An 18,997-nucleotide genomic window follows, 5' to 3' on the forward strand; every position below is an offset into this window, starting at 1 on the left:
CTGTGAAGAAGGTGTCGGACGTTTCGCTCCTCATCCGAAGAGCTTCGTCAGCGAACTAATAAGTGCTGGTAGCTTAGGCCTTATTAGCACTTATTAATACAGTAAGAGATCTTACTGTATTTTAGGCCTAAGCTACCAGCACTTATTAGTTCGCTGACGAAGCTCTTCGGATGAGGAGCGAAACGTCCGACACCTTCTTCACAGAAGTACAGATGACGTCTCAAGAAGCCTTTTCCTCGAAACACAAGTCGAGCTTTATACGGTTTTTGTTCACGAGGTATTTGGAGCAGCTAGATCATAGTGTGTGTGTTCATGCAGTCATGAGTGTATGTATTTGTTTATATAAGCTAACTCTTCTACCCCTGAACCGCTGTACACAAAAAGGTGAACCTTTGTCAAAACATTGCACGCCTACTGTGCTGCCTGTGCTGTTATTTTTCTGACAAATACACCACATGGTGGCACTGTTGTTAACCACGATGTTTGACCCTCTTAAGTCGGATTGGCTTGAAATTTCTCACACAGCTCAATGCGCTCTACAAGACACCCATTGTAACTTCAGGGTGTTTAAAGAATCAAATCGACACAAAATATGGTACACACCTTTCAGGGACTGTCAAGCACATACAGTATGTGTACAATTTGAGCAACGTTGGTTAAAAAACATGGCTGCCATCAAGCAAAATCCTTTTGCAGGGGCACAGGTGGGACTAGGAACTAGCTGTCCATAAATCATTGACCATTTGTCTAATGATTCTAAAACTTTGAGGATATCTGTATTACAAATGTCACCCGTCATGAGTGCTGGCGACACTGGGGAGCTGCTGTTCATTAACGGAAATATGAATTCCAACGTGTTCTGCGACATTTTTAAGCAGCACATGATCCCCCTCCCTCGGGAAACAGTCCATGCTTCATTTGTGTTATGTGTGAATTTATTTACAGCCATTACACTGATATCAAGAGGCTGGCGTTATTGTTTTAACAAGCGTGTCTCTTCATGTGAACATCATCGTGTGATAGCAGGGTTAGCAGCCTGTGCAGTAATGGACAGCTTGTGTCTGGACACCTCTATGGACATGTCACATGTCGCATGTGTTCTCTCCCACCTGCTATGATTCGTAGCGGGGGGGGTGTTTTTGTTAGTGAAAGTGCCCCCATGACCTCTTCACACTTTCCCATTACCCTTCCTCATCATTTCATAATAATAAGTCTTTCACCCCTTCTTTAATTAGCTGCGTTTTAAATTTTTAATAACCTGCTTCTTGCGTCGACATGACTGCTTGGAGATTAGATGTGGCCAAAGGCTGCGTTTTTCCCAGTGGGTGATTTATTACGATGGCCATAAAAAAAAAACAAAACGGAGTGTAAAGACACAAGGGCAAAAATACCACCCACGGCCACACTTACTAAAGGGCAGAATTCCAACTGCTTTCAATATTACCATCAACTCACACTCAGAACAATTACAGTGGAACCTTGGTTAACGTCATTAATTCGTTCGAGCAGGTCCGATTCTAACTGAAATGGACACTAACCGCATCCATTTTTTCCATAAGAAATGTTGTAAATCCAATTAATCTGTTTCAGAAAGCTAAAAATGTTAAAACAAAACACGTGTTTATAGTTTTTCAATTGTAGTTTGACAAATGCATCTAGATCAGGGGTCACCAACAAAGTGCCCGCGGGCACCAGGTAGCCCCCCACGACCACATGAGGCGCCCGCAGGCCTGCTTTTCATTCAGGTTTTAAGTTAATAATGTGAGAACAATAGAAAGAAATGTATTCTGGAACATAAAATGTGAGTTGTGGATACCAGAATTTTGTGAATGTTTTGGTAAAACAAGCATATTTGATTTGTTTGGGTTGAAATAAGGTATGAAAATCATTTCTACAAAAATGAGTAGCTCATGGCCATTTTCATTTTCTAAAAGTAGCTCTCGCAAGAAAAAACGTTGGTGACCCCTGATCTAGATACATATAAATTAAGAATGAAAAGGATAAATGAACATTTCAGGTTGCTTTTGCCTTAATTGAAGACGTGATTCTTGACGGGACTGTCCCCAAAGACACAGTGTGGCAGCGAGATCGTTTTCCTCTTTAACAACACCTTCCTGTTTTGCCAGGAGTTATTTCAGTAGTAGGGGTGTCACAACGTCTCGTGTCACAAGTTCTCGTGAGATTAAAACATGACAGGATTTCTCGTTCAGAAAAAAATGTCTCGTGGGCACTAGGCCTGGGACAGTAAGAAATGTGTTAATCAATCACACAATAAATGAAAATTTCCTCATTTTCGCCGGCCTCATTACCTTGCCATGTGCATGTGGGTCTGTTTTCTTCGTCTCCCGTCTCCAAACGTGCACGGAGTTCACTCTGTGCATTGGTTTCAGCACCTCGGCACATTTGTTCCATAGAACAACAGCATGAACGGAGTGAGCCCTTTTGTCAGTCATATGGTCGCTTTGTCTCGGTGGGTGGAGGCAGGGCCGGTTGCATACACACAGAGTGCATAAGAGTGTAAGGTATTAGAAATCACATTAGTAGATTGCAACATATTGTCATATATTTTTTATATTTTTTCATTGTACTTTTCATAAAAGTAATGTTAAAATCTTGGTCCGCTCTCGTAGACCCAATCTCGTGTATCGTCTCGTCTCGTGAACGCAGTGTCTCGTGACACCTCTATTAATTTGTGTTTCTCACCTCAATAACCCAAAATGGAGCCAAAGAAAGTTTCAAGTGTTAGCATTTCGATAAATGTTACATTTAGCTCTTTCATTCATCATTTATATGTATTTAGAGTTGTTTTATGCATGTAAAACTATAAGAACATGTTTTGTGTTCACATTTTTGACAGTCAACCGCTGGTGACATCATAGAAGGGCGATGTAGCTGACTTCTGGCTCCGGTTGCCTAAGCTTCTTTTTAAGAAGCTAAGGACGTTTTGTGATTGAAATACATTAAGAACACAGTTGTTAAAACTCACGCAGTATATAATAACGTGTCAAGATGCACTCCATATTGTACACTAACCAGGAAATGTACCAAAACCGATGCAAATGTTTGGCATAAATTGTCAACGTGTCAACATTAATTGTCAACATTAAAACAGGCTAATCTGGGCAGACACTAACCAAGGTTCCACTGTAGAATAATTTTATTAGTTTCACCTTAAAATAAAAGCTTCAGATTCTTGCCGATGCTACACTGGTTTGTAATACAGAAAATAATGTCATTGATGTCGCTAGGTCCAGCTTTAGTCGCCATTTATACTGGTGGACCAGCCAGGACACAGGCGTTTTGTTAGTACTAGCAGTAGTATGTTTTCTTGGCTTCTTTAGCTTCTTATCGTGTCGCTTCTCTTTCCTTTTTGTGTGCAATTAGTTAGATATTGTATGTTAAACAAACAGGCTAGTTAGTGAATTTGTGTAAATGTTGTCTAAATTGTCAATAGCTTTCTTGCTCGGGGTAGCGTGAATTCACAGCGGGAAGGACGAAAAAATCGCTCCCCGCGACCAGGGGCCCGAAGGACAGGGGCCGGCTTGGCGACTGTAAATCGCCTTCAGCATCTCTGGAAACACATTCAATAGGTTTGTTGAAAACAAAATGTCAATACAGTGTTCCCTCGCTCTATCGTGGTTCAACTTTTGAGGATTCAGTGTTTCGCAGATTGTTTTAGTGCTTCTTTTTTTTTTTTTTTACAGTGTTATGCTGTTACAGGCCGAGCCTGGCCCTTTAAGAAGAATGGCATTGTGGGAAGTTGAGTGTCTATCGCTTCACTCTCTCATCTGTCTGCACCGCCCATTGTTTTCTGCATCCTAATTGGCTGTAGACCATTGTCAATCGATCTCTTTTGTGCCATCCTGCTGTGTCATCGCTAGCTTGCTTGCTAGCGTGCTTGCTAGCTTATAAATTAATCTTCGGTTCATCTGCAGCAATATGTTTTAGCAAGGATGCAAAAACGCTACAGTACAGCGGAACGGCTCCAGGATGAAAAGACACGGTCATAGGAGTGAAATATGCGTGAGTGACTTAATCATTTCTTGTGTTGATCATTAAGGTTGATCATTAAAATCAAACGAACGTTTGAACTTCTTTGAGAGTGTTTAAACAAGAGAGAAATGTGAGAAAATGTTATTGCCTGTCTGAGAAAAGTGTATAAAGTGTATGTTGAGGGGTTTTACAGCCTTTAAACATAAAATAATTGCAAACACATAAAGTTGGCTACTTTGCGGAATTCACTGATTGTGGGTTATTTTGGGAACCTATCCCCCGGAGGCAGCTGTTTTTTTATTAGCCCTCGAAACAGTCTAAAAACACGATTAAACAGGAAAATACAATAACAACAGTAAAAATGTAAAAATAGAGCAGTATTTTTACAAAAATAAAGAAAAATATTAACAGCATGAAGTTGAGCATTACAGAAAAAATAGTCGTAATATGAGAAACAAACAAAACAATAAAGTTGCAATTTTGGGAAAATTAACTGGGGAAAAAGTTATAATATTACAATAAAGTCAAAATATTATGAGAATAAAGTCATAATATTATGAGGAAAAAAATGTACAAAAAGAAAGTTTAAATATTTATACCAATAAAAAAATTGCATAAAACTGTAATATAAGGAGACAAAGTTCATACTCATATACGCCGTGTCAATGATAATACAAAGCTGAGATGAAGGCTGTTTTTTTTTCTTTAAATATAAAAAATGTTCAATATATCTACATGGGTTGGTTTAAAAAATGCAAAAGTGGACCCTGCTTCCTTTGATTTTGTGTGCGGCCCTCTGTGAATAACGTTTTGACACCACTGCTCTAAATTATGTTCACTTTTGTAGAAAAACATGTACGTACACACATACACACACACACAAAAGTAGCCTCAGAGAAGCAACCAACAGGCTGTACATTCAATGAGAGCTAACATTAGTAACTAAACTTTGTCAAATGGCTATTTTTAGCTGACAACAAATGTGCACTCATGTGGGTGTGTTACGTGGGGCGGGATATAATACATTCGAAAGTTAGCGCCCTCTAGGCAGCCGCCTATCCGTGTGTGACATACTGTGCATTAGCTTTACTTTCAGTAGCTTTCAGTCCTGTGATTGACAGACAATTAGGCCCACCTCTTGCCTGCATCAGTTTCACACTGAAAACAAAATAAAAGCCTCTCGAGTGTTTCTACACTACAAGAGGGAAACCCTGAGGCCGAGTTAGCATCTAAAATTAAACACTGATAGCCTGCCAGAAGAAGTCGGAACCCCTCGTTAAAAAGCTGAGAGCTTCTTCTCACTCACACAGAGAGACGAGTGTTAGTGTGAGGAAACGGTATGTATTACAATACAGTATGTATTACAGCTGTTCCCCATCCATCTTTCTATCCCCCCCCCTTCAACTTTCATGCCCCATTTTCCTCTTTGAGCTTCCATTTCTCTGGTCTGTGCTTAGATTGTAATGAAGCTGGCTAAGCCCGTAACGGGCAAGTGATTAAAAACCTCGGCCGGCTTCTAATCCGTTTCCCCCCCCCGTGAAGCAGCACGCAAGCACGCATTCTTCCTCTTATTTATCCCTGGATCGCTGAAAGTCGTGCTCGTCTTCCTGATGGCCGATCCTCTCCCAACGGAATACGTGGCCTACATTTGTTTGTGGTGCCGCATAAGACTCGAGTGCTGCTTTATCTGTACTGTTTTGAAACCTGATTAGTGTTGTTTTAGCCGTATGTTGGTTGGTGGCTTTGGAGTTGTTTTTGAAAAGTTATATGTACAGAGCACAACAATCCATGTTTACACAAACCTACAAAAAAAAGACCGGAAAGACTGTAATTTCGGGTCACTAGTTGGCGATGTTACTGCTAAACGCAGTTTTGTATAAATGACACAGACACAGAATGGCTCGGGTAGAGTCGTTTTGCCAACATTCCATCTTCACGTGTATTATCATACCTCACTTTTTTTTTACAAAAGTGTACCTCACTTTTGTAAAAGGGAACGCCATCATGGCGGGTTAGGGATGTGACATTTTCATAACATCTTACGTGAGTGGAAAATAAGAGCCACTTTTACACAGAAATGCCGCAAAATAGCCCATTCAGATGCATTTTACACAGAACCCAGTAAAGGGCGGCACATGTCGCAAATGTGTACGCTGGCACACAGCGACACAGCATCCTGCAATCACTTAATTAGATAATGTCATGTGACTTATGAAATACTTGTCAGACAATGACAATTGCTTTCAACATAACAGAGGAGGAAAATCAATTTCACACCCCTGTCTTGGCATTGGGACATTCCCCATTACACAGGCGTTGTCCTGCCTCTGTTACAACTCTGATGCTACCTCCAAACAAAATACTGGCGAAACGTTTTGGTTTCAGTTTTCGGTTAAAAACGTCTCATGTAAGCTGGAAATGACATCCTTATTGCTGGAAACAGTAATGTGTGATAATGGAAGACGTGTGGCGCAAGTACATGACAACCAAAACAACAATGGCGGACCACAGGATTCTTGTACCGTTCTTCAAAGAAAGTGTACATTTTCTCAAAAGCATAAGTGAGTTGGTTAACTGGTTAGTTAGGTTAGTTGACTACTCTATATTGTCTTCAGTGGCTATGAAAATGCTTGGGATAGGCCCATCTGTGATCGTACATTGTTGTCGATATTTCTCCAAACACTGTATGTTGGATTTGTCGAATACGCATGGAAACATATGACGTAATTTTTAGTCGCTTATATCGTCTTCAGAGAAAAACTTTTCCTCTTTATGAGATTGCTGTCAAGTAAACGTCCACTTAATCTTTTAAATCTTCCCGATTTTGCGCAAACACACAAATAAACACAGTCTGAGGTCACCTCCTGCGCCTTCATTAGGAGACTGCTTTATTATGACTTACATATGTGCCCATAAATCACATCTCTCCCTTCTGGCGGAGCCAGAAAAGAAAGAAAACAAACTGTGATAAAGGTGAAACACAGCGAGCGGAAGCACACAGCCCATCTATCAATATTCCCCAACAACCTCACAAACAATAGCTCGCCATTAGTGCGGTGAAACAAGGGGGAAAAAAAAATCACATTGTGTAAGGATTGTTTTTCTTTTTGCTCCATCTTTGTGTCCCCGCAGAGTGCTAAGCTGCTTTTGTTACATCATCCAACTCTGTTGCTGAGAGAAAATGAAAGGAAAGTACTTATCTGGGAAGAAAATCTAGTAGTGTTCGATGGGGTGGAGGGATTAAACACTTCTAGCATGTATTTCATATCAAAGTGAAGCTTTTAGATGGAGTCAGCCTAAAGCTGTGAAACTCATTAAAGCACTTTGGACACCCCTGTCTTAAAGCAACAATACGTAAAATTTGATGTTAAAAAAAGTAATGTCAATGTCACACTGGCTTGTAATCAGGAGAATATCATCTCTGATGTTGTCTAGGCGACTTCCCATCACCTGGGTCATTCCTACAATTCGGTGCCATTCCAGCATTGTAACTTTAAAAAATGTGTTTTACTTTGCAGGAATTTTTCATTTGATCTGAATGAAGGCTTATTAAACAAGAAAAATATATTGGTCGAGCTCAGGACATTGAATTCTAATCATTTTGACCTAATTGTTGGCATCCAACGTAGTCCAAATCGGGACATTTTCATCTTTATTCACAAGTGTTGTTAATGCATAGTCATTGTACATTTTTATTTGATCAGTAAAAGTATTTTTTCACCCATCCACCCATTTTCTATGCGGTTATTGTCACTAGGGTCACGGGGGTATGCTGGAGCCTATCACAGCTGACGTCGTGCGAGAGGCGGGGTGCACCCTGAACTGGTCGCCAACCAATCGCATGGCACATATAATATACAAACAACCATTCAAGGCTGTTTTCACACTTACGATGACATCTACAGTCAATTTAGAGTTTTCAATTATCCTGACATATGTGGGATGAAGTCGGAGTACCCGCAGAAAACCCACGGACGCACGGAGAGAACATGCAAACTCCACAAAGAGATGTCCAAGCATAGTTACGTACCCAGATCTTCCAGATCTCTTGACTGTGCGTCCAACATGCTAACCACTAGGCCACCGTGTGGCAAAGTAAGATCAATTATTCTTAATTAATGTATCCTTTTTTTATATTGTTTTACTGTTTTACAGTAGAAGTGGACTTACAATTTGAAATGTGATTGTTCAAATTTAAATTGGAATGTTTTTTAAACAAAATACAACATGTAATGTCATGGGAACTCATGTGGCACCGAATTGTAGGAATGACCCACCTACTGAAGTGGTCTATAATTATTGGTGGACCTGTTGTGTTAGCGCTAGCATTGACACCAATGTTACTGTTGAGAGTGCTTGTACAATCTTCTACACACTACAATTAGACAATATCAGAAAACCATAAATGTACTAGATTGCTAACCAAAACAGCTGTACCTACTGAAGCACACAACAGTAACGGTTTCTGTTTATTTTCTTGAATAATATCCTTTTATTTTGCTTTTTGTTGTTGTTTTACTTGAAATATACTGTCAGAAATCTGTCTGAGTATTTAAAAAAAGCGCTATATGTACATTTACAATCTATTATCAAGGGGGTCGAGCTGGGTAGCATCTTGGCAGTCTGATCCTCGGCTGCAGAAGCTAGTAGGTGGAATGTCACCTCTCTGGTGTGGAAGGAGCCTGAGCTGGTGCGCGAAGTGGAGAAGTTCCGGCTGGATATACTCAGACTCACCTCGACGCACAGCAAGGGCTCTGGAACCAGTCCTCTTGAGGGGAGCTGGGAGCTGCCAGCAATGAGAGCGACGGACAGGGGTGGCAATTCTTGGCAATTCTTGGCACCCACCCCCCCCAGCTCAGAGCCTGTACACCCTCCTCCTTAGGGTGGGGGGACGGGTCCTGACTGTTGTTTATGCTTATGTGCCAAGCAGCAGTTCAGAATACCTGCCATTTTTGGAGTCCTTAGAGGGAGTAATGGAGAGTGCTCCCTCAGGGGATTCCCTTGTTCTGCTGGGGGACTTTAACGCTCATGTTGGCAGCAGAACAACAGTGCAAAATGTAAATTCAAGGGCTGCAATAAATGAGCCATTTGACCATTAATACAGATTTAAAAGTGAAAATGTGTTATTTATATACAGTAGTTGAAGCGTTACATGGTATTCAAGGCAAGTGGTTCTCAAACTTTTCACAGTCGCGTACCCCTTCAGACATTTGACTAGAATATATAGACCTATATAGAGATATATATAGACCTGCACACTTAAAAAACATAAACCACACAATGAGACATATGTGATATATTATTAAATATATATTGTCAAGTTATTTAAAAAAATCATGTGTCTTATTTTTTGCAACTGCACACATAGGCCACTAATTTAAAAGAGAGAGGGTTTTAGAGGTGTAAGATATCTCCTGGCAGGTTTGTCTTCTGTTCGGTGGATTTATTTACAACAAGTGGTGACAAACAGTGGTAAGATGTGGTGAACTGTGATCTTTATGCTCTTTTGCTGTGCTTTGGTATGTGACAACATGGAAATACTCAGTACAACGCAACTAATGGTACACATAAACGTAATAATTCTAAATAATTCTGAAAACAAAGGCACATAACGTACAGAAATCAATAAGGAAATTAATTCAATGCGAGACTTATTACTGAGCCAAATGGACATATGAGCACATATACAGTTGCATGCTTGATGCACCAAGCAAAAATGCACAGTAGCACCGAGCTAACATTATTAAACCTCGTCTCTGTGCATTTACGTACAGCATTAAGATTTGTGAACAAGGACAAGGTGAAAGGAAGAATAGAAAATACCCGTTTGTGCAGCGTTGGAGAAAGTCATACACGTAAATCTCAATGTGCGTCACACATGGTGTGTTCAAGGACAAAGTGGTCGCAACACCCGAAGAAGATATATTATTTGTGAAAGCATAAATTTACTTACACGTGCAAAACTGGGGGCTTTCTAACATAGTCAGTGCATCCATTCAACAAACAAATGACTCATACAGCTCAGAAAACGGACTAACTAGTCAGAGCAACACGTAAGAAGACCAGCTCTCACTTAGCACACAAAATAAATCAATCTTCATGATTAAACACTTTTAATGCACGTCATCATCAACTACTTATTTGTTCATCTAACGCACACAGAACAATGAACAACTTCATGCTGACACCTTTCTTCATCACTGTACTACTTGCCTGCTGTGGCTATTCCTCTGAGGCGTTCGAGCGCATTATGTAATTCACTGTTTGGCGCTAATGTAGTCAGGCCATTTTTTATTATTGTTCCCCTTTTATAGCCCCTACGGCAGTCTGCAATCTGAGTACCCCTGGGGGTACGTGTACCCCACTTTGGGAACCTAAGTCCTTAGGGTATGATAGGGCACCCTGTGTTCATAGTGATTTATATGAAACCTTTTCTCTTATCAGTCACCACAGTACTTTATACATGAGTGAGGTTTAGTCTGAATTAATGAGGGCCTTATCTTATCTTATATCTAACATGTGCAGTGTTGCAATTATCACCATTACTCATTAACTGTTACAACACTATAGTGTTTATACTATGTATGATACAACACCTGAAGACCAAAGTTCACATACATTGGACTTCCCGACTTGGTTGACATGCTGGTGCATGACTGGAAGGGTCCCAGTCTGGAGCATCTCCTCCACTGGCGAGGAGTGAGAGGACAAAAATGGAGGTGGCTAAGGCACGTCGTCGCTCCAGAGGCATGAGCACCCTGGAAAAATGGCTGATCTTCCTCTTTGTTGTCATGACTGGCGTGTGCGTTGCCGTGGTGACCCTCTACTTCATCGACAAAGAGGACGCCTCGACGACTCACCAAGAGGGTGAGTAGAGCTATGATGGATTTCCAAGGAAGTGCAATTTATTAAGTACCCTTGGATACATACTACTCCAAAAACAAACAGAAAAACGCCACCTCACATCCACCAGGGAAAAGCCTGCTGCTGCTTATACTATAAAACATGCTGTGTAATCAATACTGTTACCACGGCGACTTGATTGATTTTAATCTAGCAATGTAGATGCCATTAGTGGTTATTTGCCCAAGTGTCTCCAGTTGCTGCCTGTTGTTTTAGCTCATTTTATTTACCGTAACCTAGTTTTTCCCAGAGAAGATAATACGAATAATTAGTTTTAGGGTCAAACTGTTGCCACCATAAAATATTTAACATTTGTCATTGCTTATGCAAGTGTAATAATAAGGTAACCACTCTTTGTAGTAAAGTCTAATAAGCTTTAAAATGAAATGCAAAGGTGTACTGTGTAGCCTGATGTATGTCATTGCTTGTACGTAGTTGTCACGCAAGTGCCAAAAGAAGCTATTCTGTGTCATTCAGATGCTTTGACTGTGCGTCTGCTTACTTTGCGTCGTTTCCTGTTTGTTTTCATACTTTTTAAACAGCCTTGAATGAGACTGTCGCAAAAAAAAGCGAAAGAAAAGGAAAAGCGTGCCCCACTGAACTGAGATTTCATGAGATGAGGTCTGATGTTTTGCCCAAATTTCACCTTTTCATTGCAGTACACCACTATTTGTATGATAATGAAAAGTGTATTTTTGTATATTTTTATTGTATATGAATATATATTAATATGCTTACTGTGCAAGAAGACTTTATATAGCTTTTCTATAAGTTTGTGATGCTTTTCCTCCTATACATTGATTATCACATCATTATTGTTCATACAATATCCCAGTAATATTGTATCTGTGATTGCTACCCCTATTGGTGACCACCAGCTATCTTTATTTTGAAGGTCTTGCAGGACGAGTACCAGCCTGTTCAGTCACAAAAATAGCAACTTTCCCCAAAAAAAACTATGCACCTACTGGTGACATTAATTGTCAGCAAAACTGTCATCCCTGTTCCATGCCTCTTCCAGGGCCGGACTCAGGGTGTGGTGGACCCCAGGAGCTAACTGCAGAGTCGGGCACCTTCACCAGCATCCACCATCCCAGTAGCTATGACAACGGGAGGAGCTGCTCCTGGCACATCACTGTTGACCCGGATAAGGTGATGTGTGGCCTCCACTGTAAAACACCCAAAAACAGAATCATCAGCTTTTTTTGCTTTCATTCCTATGCATATCAGCAATGTTATATACAACTGTACACTATAATGTATAAGCACAACTGCTCTTGGAGATAGTGGGCCTCATTCACGAACATCTTCTTAAAAGTCTTCTTAAGAAGTGTACTTAAGAAGGCGCGGGTTGGAAACTGCGCCACATTCACGACACGTTCTTAAGTAGGGATAATCATTCACACCGGTGTTCTTAGGTTGATGAATGCCAACTGCGATGCACGTGCATGTAAGGCCTAATTTGCATAGGTCACCGCCTATTATTTCCTATATAAGGTAAGGCAATAGGCAGCTGGAGGCGGAGATGGCAACACGCAAGGGCAAGACTGAGGAGCAGCTGGACAACAAACAGAAGAAAAACTTCAATTCTACTGAAATAGAGATGCTTTTACAAGGAATGACCGAACACAAGACCACCTTATTTTCACGTGTATCCACCGGTCATCAGGCCATCCAAAAGGAGTCAGCATGGAGCACTATTGCAGGAAACATAAATGCCGTTTCCACGGAGAAACGCGCCACCGCAGAGGTTAAAAAGAAGTGTTTTGACTTAAAATAGACTCAGATTGGACTGCACCGGAAACCAAACTCAGAAACCAAACCATTTTGGAAACTCTAGAAAATATTTACACAATCATGATGGAAAAATAAAGTAAAAATACATAGTTTGTGTGTGACAGTTTATTTTTTCTATGGTTACATTTGCTTAGACGCTGCCTAATTAATACAGCAGCCCCATGCTCTGGCTCAAGACGTGGCTGGTGGCGCATGTCGTTATCTGGGGGTGCTACGTGCGCAATAGGCACACCACGTTTCATTGCGATGTTATTCTGATGATCCTGCACACCTGCAAGAACAGAGAGGGAAACCTGAAGCCTGAAGCGGGACATCAAATATTCGTTGCTTTCAGCAAATAAATCTAATGGTCCCTATACATTCTCTCTCTGCGCAGCGCACGTCCAGACAGCCTTTTTTTTTTTTTTGATAAATTGGGATTTGAATATATATTTATCCATGGAGTATATTTTAGTTGTTTTGATGATAAATAATTGTTGGGATATTTTATTTGCACTACATTTTTTGGGATCAGGTTGCAAAATCCATCATGAGGGCGATTGCGCATTGAAAGTGCAAGCTTTGCTTGTGCGTAAGAGTCCTCCTGAGCGTTCGTAGAATTTGTTCTTAGATCTAAGAACTGTGAGTTGAGAACACGTTTCTTGAATGCCAAAAATCTTCGTAAGAAGGCTTTAAGAACACATTTGTGCGTAAGAACGTTTCGTGAATGAGGCCCAGTGTTTCTTTTGTACCAAGTTGAGGACACAGCAGAGTGTCAGTGTTGCCAGATGATGGGCAGAGTTTGTTTACTGATTGTCTAATGTGTGGCCAAGCAGTGGAGGACAGCTGGGATGGACGCCACAGACAGATGGCCGCCTCGTCTCCTTCATCCTTCTCAAGAACGGGAGGGAAAAAAAATGATGCACGACTGCCTCTGTGCCAAGCTTCACTCTCTTTCCATTTTCTAACACAGCATTTACAGTGGAGATGCATCGCATGTGCACGTGTGACCTTGGACACAGATCTGTTAGCGGCATCTCAGATTGCAAATGAATGATATGATGAAACAATTGTCACGTTTTATTGTCACAGGTGATCTCCCTGAGGTTTGAGGAGTTTGCGATAGAGGACACCGACCTGTGTACGGCAGACTTCATCACGCTGCGAGATTCACTTGGAGTCATTGGTAATTTGTCTACTCTCACTGGGAGTCTTGGGTAATCAGTTTACATTCACTGGGATTCATTGGTAATCAACTTATGTTCAATGGTAGTCGGTAATCACATAGCATTCAGTGGCCGTGAATGGTAATCAGCTTATGTTCACTGGTAGTTACTGGTAATGAACTAATGTTCACTTGGAATCTGGAATCAACTTGCATTCACTGGGAACTACTGGGAATCCGCTTATGTTCACTGGGAGTTGCTGGTAATCAATTTATGTTCCCTAGGAGTCACTGGCAATAATCTTATGTTCATTGAGAGTCATTTTTAATCAGTTTTGCATTCACTGGGAGTCACTGGTAATCATCTTGTGGTTACTGGGAGTCACTGATAATCATATTACGTTCACCTGAGGTCATCGGTAATCAAGTTACTGTTCACTGGGAGTCTTTGGTAATCAGCTTATGTTCACTGGGAGTCACTGGTAATTAATTTGCATTCACTGGGAGTCATTGGTGATGAATTTAGAGTATGTACACCGGGAGTTATTGGTAATCAGTTTAATTTGACTGGGAGTTACTGATATTCAACTTACATTCACTTGGAGTCACTGGTAATCAGCTAGCGTTCAGTGGGAGTCGTTGATCAGTTCTCTAACATATTTTGGGTTGTGTATACAGGCAAGTACTGCGGCTACACCAAACCTTTGCCTCTGGTGTCGCTAACAAACCGGCTGACCATCTACTTCGACACCAATGACAGAAAAACAGACCAAGGATTCAAAGCTCATTACGAGGCTGTGTCTCCGGAGCGCACATCAGGTAAGAAGATGCTCCAAAAACTGCTGGATGTGCACCTTGCTGTATACAATTGACCTAGAAACTGGAGTGTTGCTAGATAAAGTCAGCAGGTGGGGAAATGGGAGGGAGGGTTGTGTTGTGTGTACGTGCGTGTATCCTTGGAAGTCAAGTGTACTCCATCCCCGCTGCCAGAAATAGCTGGAGCTGGTGGCTCTCTCCAAGGTGACCGAGGGGATCTGATGACCCCTGGCTTTCCCGACAAGAACTACCCAAATGGAGCACTATACCAGGTATGAGAATACACGTCAACCGTTATTTCCTCCAATATTGGCCTCGTCTAGCATGTGGCTCCAAATAAAGGTCGCATCTCAGCTTATCATCTCCAACTCAAACTATAAAGAGTGCAAGAGTGAAGGGAAATTCCATCCTGTTACAAATGACATTTATGTTTTTGTTAATAAAGTGGAAAATAACCGTGCCAGAAGGGGAAAGGGTTCGACTGACGTTCACCTCGTTCGACCTGGTGCCTGAGGTGTGTGGAGACTTTGTCCAGGTTTATGATGGATCTATGTTGTTAGGTAATTAACCATCATCTTTAAATAGTTACCAACATTTCAAAGGATTTGATGAGGCTAAATCATGATTTTCTTGACCAATTGTGAGGTTTGTGTCCATTGAAGGAAAATTCTGTGGAGGGACCATGCCAAAGCCAGTGGAGTCCAGCAGCAACACCATGATTGTGCGCTTCAAATCTGATAGCACTGGCAGCTCCAGAGGGTTCACCGCCACATACACAAAGTCCAGCCTCCCTCCTATTGTCACCACAATGAGACCCACAACCACATCCAAGCCCACCACCCAGACCCTCCCACCCACCACATCGGGTAAACCAACTTGAAGGAGACTTACAGGGTGGGCCAATAAAATGTTACCACTGTCTACTCATACACAAGTTTTTGAAATGAGAACTTATTCAAAAATTGTATTTACAGATTTGTAACAATAACATCAAATTAACATTTGATACCAAAGGCTCCCCACTTTGTCTCTTGTGTTCTACACAGTTCAATAATCGATGACATGTTCAATCCACGCTCCTCTTCTGTGGATTACAGCTGCAACATGCACATTGAAATTTGTGATGACATTGCCACACATCTCAAAAGGGATTCTCCGAATTTCCTGACGGATGTTGGTCTTCTGGTCCTCAATGGTCTGTGGGTTGTTGCAGTACACTCTCTCCTTCTGGTATCCCCACAGAATGTGTGGCAATGTCTTCACAAACTTCAATGTGCGTGTATGAACTTGTGTATGATTAAAAAGTGGTAACATTTTATTGGCCCACCCTGTATGTTTTCTCTTGTACCTGTCTGATTTTAATTTAAGTTTTTTTTAACCAGAATGAAAACAGAATTGACAGATTTATCATTCTCCACCAAGGCCAAAAAGTCCCAAACATGTTGAAAAACTCTGACAATGTTCCACTCTAGTCTGTAGGTGATGGCATGTCAGTGGGTGCCAGCAGCCACACACGACAGGATTTAATAGGTCGCTGCCCCCACTTGGTCCTAATGTGTAACAGTGAAAGGTGAAAGTGAATCTGCTAGGGGTGTCACTAATCACCCAACTCACGAGATGAGACGATGCACGAGATTGGGTCCAAGGGAACAAGCCGAGACAATATTTTAACATTAATTTTAAGAAATGTACAATGAAAAAATATGACTGGACAAGCACACCTTTTAATTTATCCAAGTCACAAAACAATACAGGTGCGTTTTAAAAAGTTTATTGTCCCATTAATTAACGCTAAACAATATTACTGTCAATTTTTGTGAGACTAAATAAACTACTGTTATGATAAACCCCTAAGGGTGTCATAAAAAATAGCTTACATCAGGGGTCACCAATGTGGTGCCCGCGGGCACCAGGGAGCCCCCCACGACCACATGAGGTGCCTGCAAGCCTGCTTTTCATTTGGGTTTCAGTTAATATTGTGAGAACACTAAAAAGAAATGCATTCGGAAAAATAAAAATGTGAGTTGTGGATACCAGCATTTTGTTAATGTTCTGTTAAAACAAACATATTTGGTTTGTTTGGGTTGAAATAAACTACGAAAATAAATGCTGCAAAAATGAGTAGCTCTTGGCCATTTTCTTTTTGTAAAAGTCGCTCTCACAAGAAAAAGCCTTGGTGACCCCTGGCTTACATCAACATTGAGGCAGCAAATATACTACTTTTCAAAGGTAAACATCTTTGGTGAAAGTGTATTCCTGTAGAAGGAAACTTCATAACATTTATATTCAAGTTGAAATGTTTGATATTTATATACTGTATATATTGGATATATTAAACCATTATATACTGATTGAAAATAGCCCTGTGAGAAATTCTTAGTAAAGTTGATAAAAAGTTCATATCATTAAACAATTCATGGCGAAGTTCAGACATTCCATCCACAAAGAACTCTGGTTAGCGCCCTCATTTAAACCATGCAAACTTTTATGACGCCGCCTCTTATACAGTAAGCATCGAAATTAAGAGTCGTTAGAAACCGGAATCCAAACGAGGAATCGGAATCAGAACCGGAATCGTTCAGATTTGAACGATGCCCAACCTTAGTGGTGAATTCACACCAAAGGCTCTGCATCTCGATGTGTATTTTTTTTCCCAGATGGGAGAACCGGGTCTGGTGTATATATTTGTCCATCTCTATAGACAAATTAAGTCAAAATAGGTCAAATGTCTTCATGCAAATTTCTCACAAACAAATCGGCTCTAAGAGCACCACAGCATGTGTTTAACCCTGCCCCTGCCCCTGCTCAGTGTGGACACAGAGACACCGCCACACATCTTGACCAATGACATTTGCCTTTTAACAGAAAAGAAGTCAAGGAAAAAACTAACCGGCTCCCAATTGGCTCCCAACCATGCACACGGGCTCCTGTCGTTCATTTCAAAGAGCCGGCTCCTAGAGCTGATTCGTGTACATAGCAGTGTTGCAAACCAGGGTCGCCCAGGGTACCCTTATCTTCTGATACATAGTCACCAATACGCCTGACTTACATGGTAACTATGAGTCAGCCACTAATTTCCACTTTTTCAATTTCTATCGGCGGTACACCGGTGCTTGTAAAGATGAAAGGCTCGGTGATTAAATGTTCAGACAACTACAAACATTTACACTTCAACAGTGGTTGCCAAACTCTTCACCGTCGTGTACCCCTTCAGACATCTGACTGTAAGTCATGTACCCCCTACTCCTGCACAGTTAAAAAACATAAACCACACAATGAAACATCTTTGATATATTATTAAATATATTATACAGTATATTATGACATTATATTTAAAAAACATGTGTGTTATGTTTCAACTACACACATGTAGACTACTAATTTAAAATGGAGAGGGTTTTAGAGGGGTAAGATATCTCCTGGCAGGTTTGTCTTGTTTGATGAATTTATTTGTATTTGTATGTGCATTGAGTATTTAAGTGGTGACAAGCTGTGATAATATGTGGTGAACTGTGACCTTTATGCTCTTTTGCTGCACTTTGGTCTGCAGCAACAAGGAAATAATCAGTACAATGCAACTAATGTTACACATAAACAGAATATTCATAAATAATTATCACTATGTGCATTTACAAACAGCATTAACATTTGTGAACAAGGACGAGGTGAAAGGAAGAATAGAAAACACACATTTGTCTGTGCAGCATCGGAGAAAGCCATATACATAAGTCTCAATCTGCGTCACACATGGCGTGTTCAAGGATCGCCAAACCAAGTTGCCGCAACGCCCGAAGAAGACACATTATTTGAGAAAGCATAAATTTACTTAACATATTTCAGTGCATCCAATCAACGAACAAATCAAAACACACTAATTAGTCACAGCAACACGTAAGAATAGTTAGGCCAGCAGAGAAGGCCTTGCGGGCCCTGACTGCACACCACTGTATTAAATAGTGACCAATTAATTGAGGAACAAATGGGATGGAATAAACTTACTAAATATCTAATGGAGGAGAAAACTAACAAGGTAGTCAATTGACTAACCAAAGAAGGAACAAACTGACAAAAAACTAAATAACAAATAAACTTAATCAAAACTTACAATCTCTTGCCTTGTGGTATGCCAGCTTGGCAGAGGTAATAATGTTCAGTTGTGACTTAGCAATTATTATTTTAACAATATGTATTGATATTAATAATATGTATCAACAATACAGTATGTATATAGGCCACTGTTATTTCAGTGACAGCAGAATTCCTCATCCAGCTCACTTACATTATGCAGCTATACTTAATGAAGTGTGTTTTTGTCCCGATCCTCAGCTCGACTGGCGTGACCAA

The 18,997-nt window shown here is 40.7% G+C and overlaps 1 protein-coding gene across 2 annotated transcripts in view; it reads left to right on the forward strand.

Moving 5' to 3' along the window:
• The first annotated feature begins 209 nt into the window (after positions 1–209).
• zgc:154142 (uncharacterized protein LOC555481 homolog) overlaps positions 210–18,997 on the forward strand; it is a 36,651-nt gene continuing 17,863 nt past the window's right edge. Inside the window, exons 1-8 of one of the 2 annotated variants that reach the window (XM_054778082.1) lie at positions 210–3,590; positions 3,705–10,860; positions 11,918–12,048; positions 13,765–13,858; positions 14,516–14,656; positions 14,828–14,925; positions 15,099–15,213; positions 15,316–15,519. In XM_054778082.1, the coding sequence (XP_054634057.1) occupies positions 10,707–10,860; positions 11,918–12,048; positions 13,765–13,858; positions 14,516–14,656; positions 14,828–14,925; positions 15,099–15,213; positions 15,316–15,519 (937 nt within the window). In that variant the 5' untranslated portion in view covers positions 210–3,590; positions 3,705–10,706. Of the gene's footprint in view, positions 10,861–11,917; positions 12,049–13,764; positions 13,859–14,515; positions 14,657–14,827; positions 14,926–15,098; positions 15,214–15,315; positions 15,520–18,997 lie in introns of both variants that reach the window. The other variant, XM_054778081.1, reaches the window with a different exon arrangement.

The sequence above is a fragment of the Dunckerocampus dactyliophorus genome, chromosome 6 (assembly GCF_027744805.1).
Source record: "Dunckerocampus dactyliophorus isolate RoL2022-P2 chromosome 6, RoL_Ddac_1.1, whole genome shotgun sequence".
Taxonomy (NCBI): Eukaryota; Metazoa; Chordata; class Actinopteri; order Syngnathiformes; family Syngnathidae; genus Dunckerocampus; species Dunckerocampus dactyliophorus.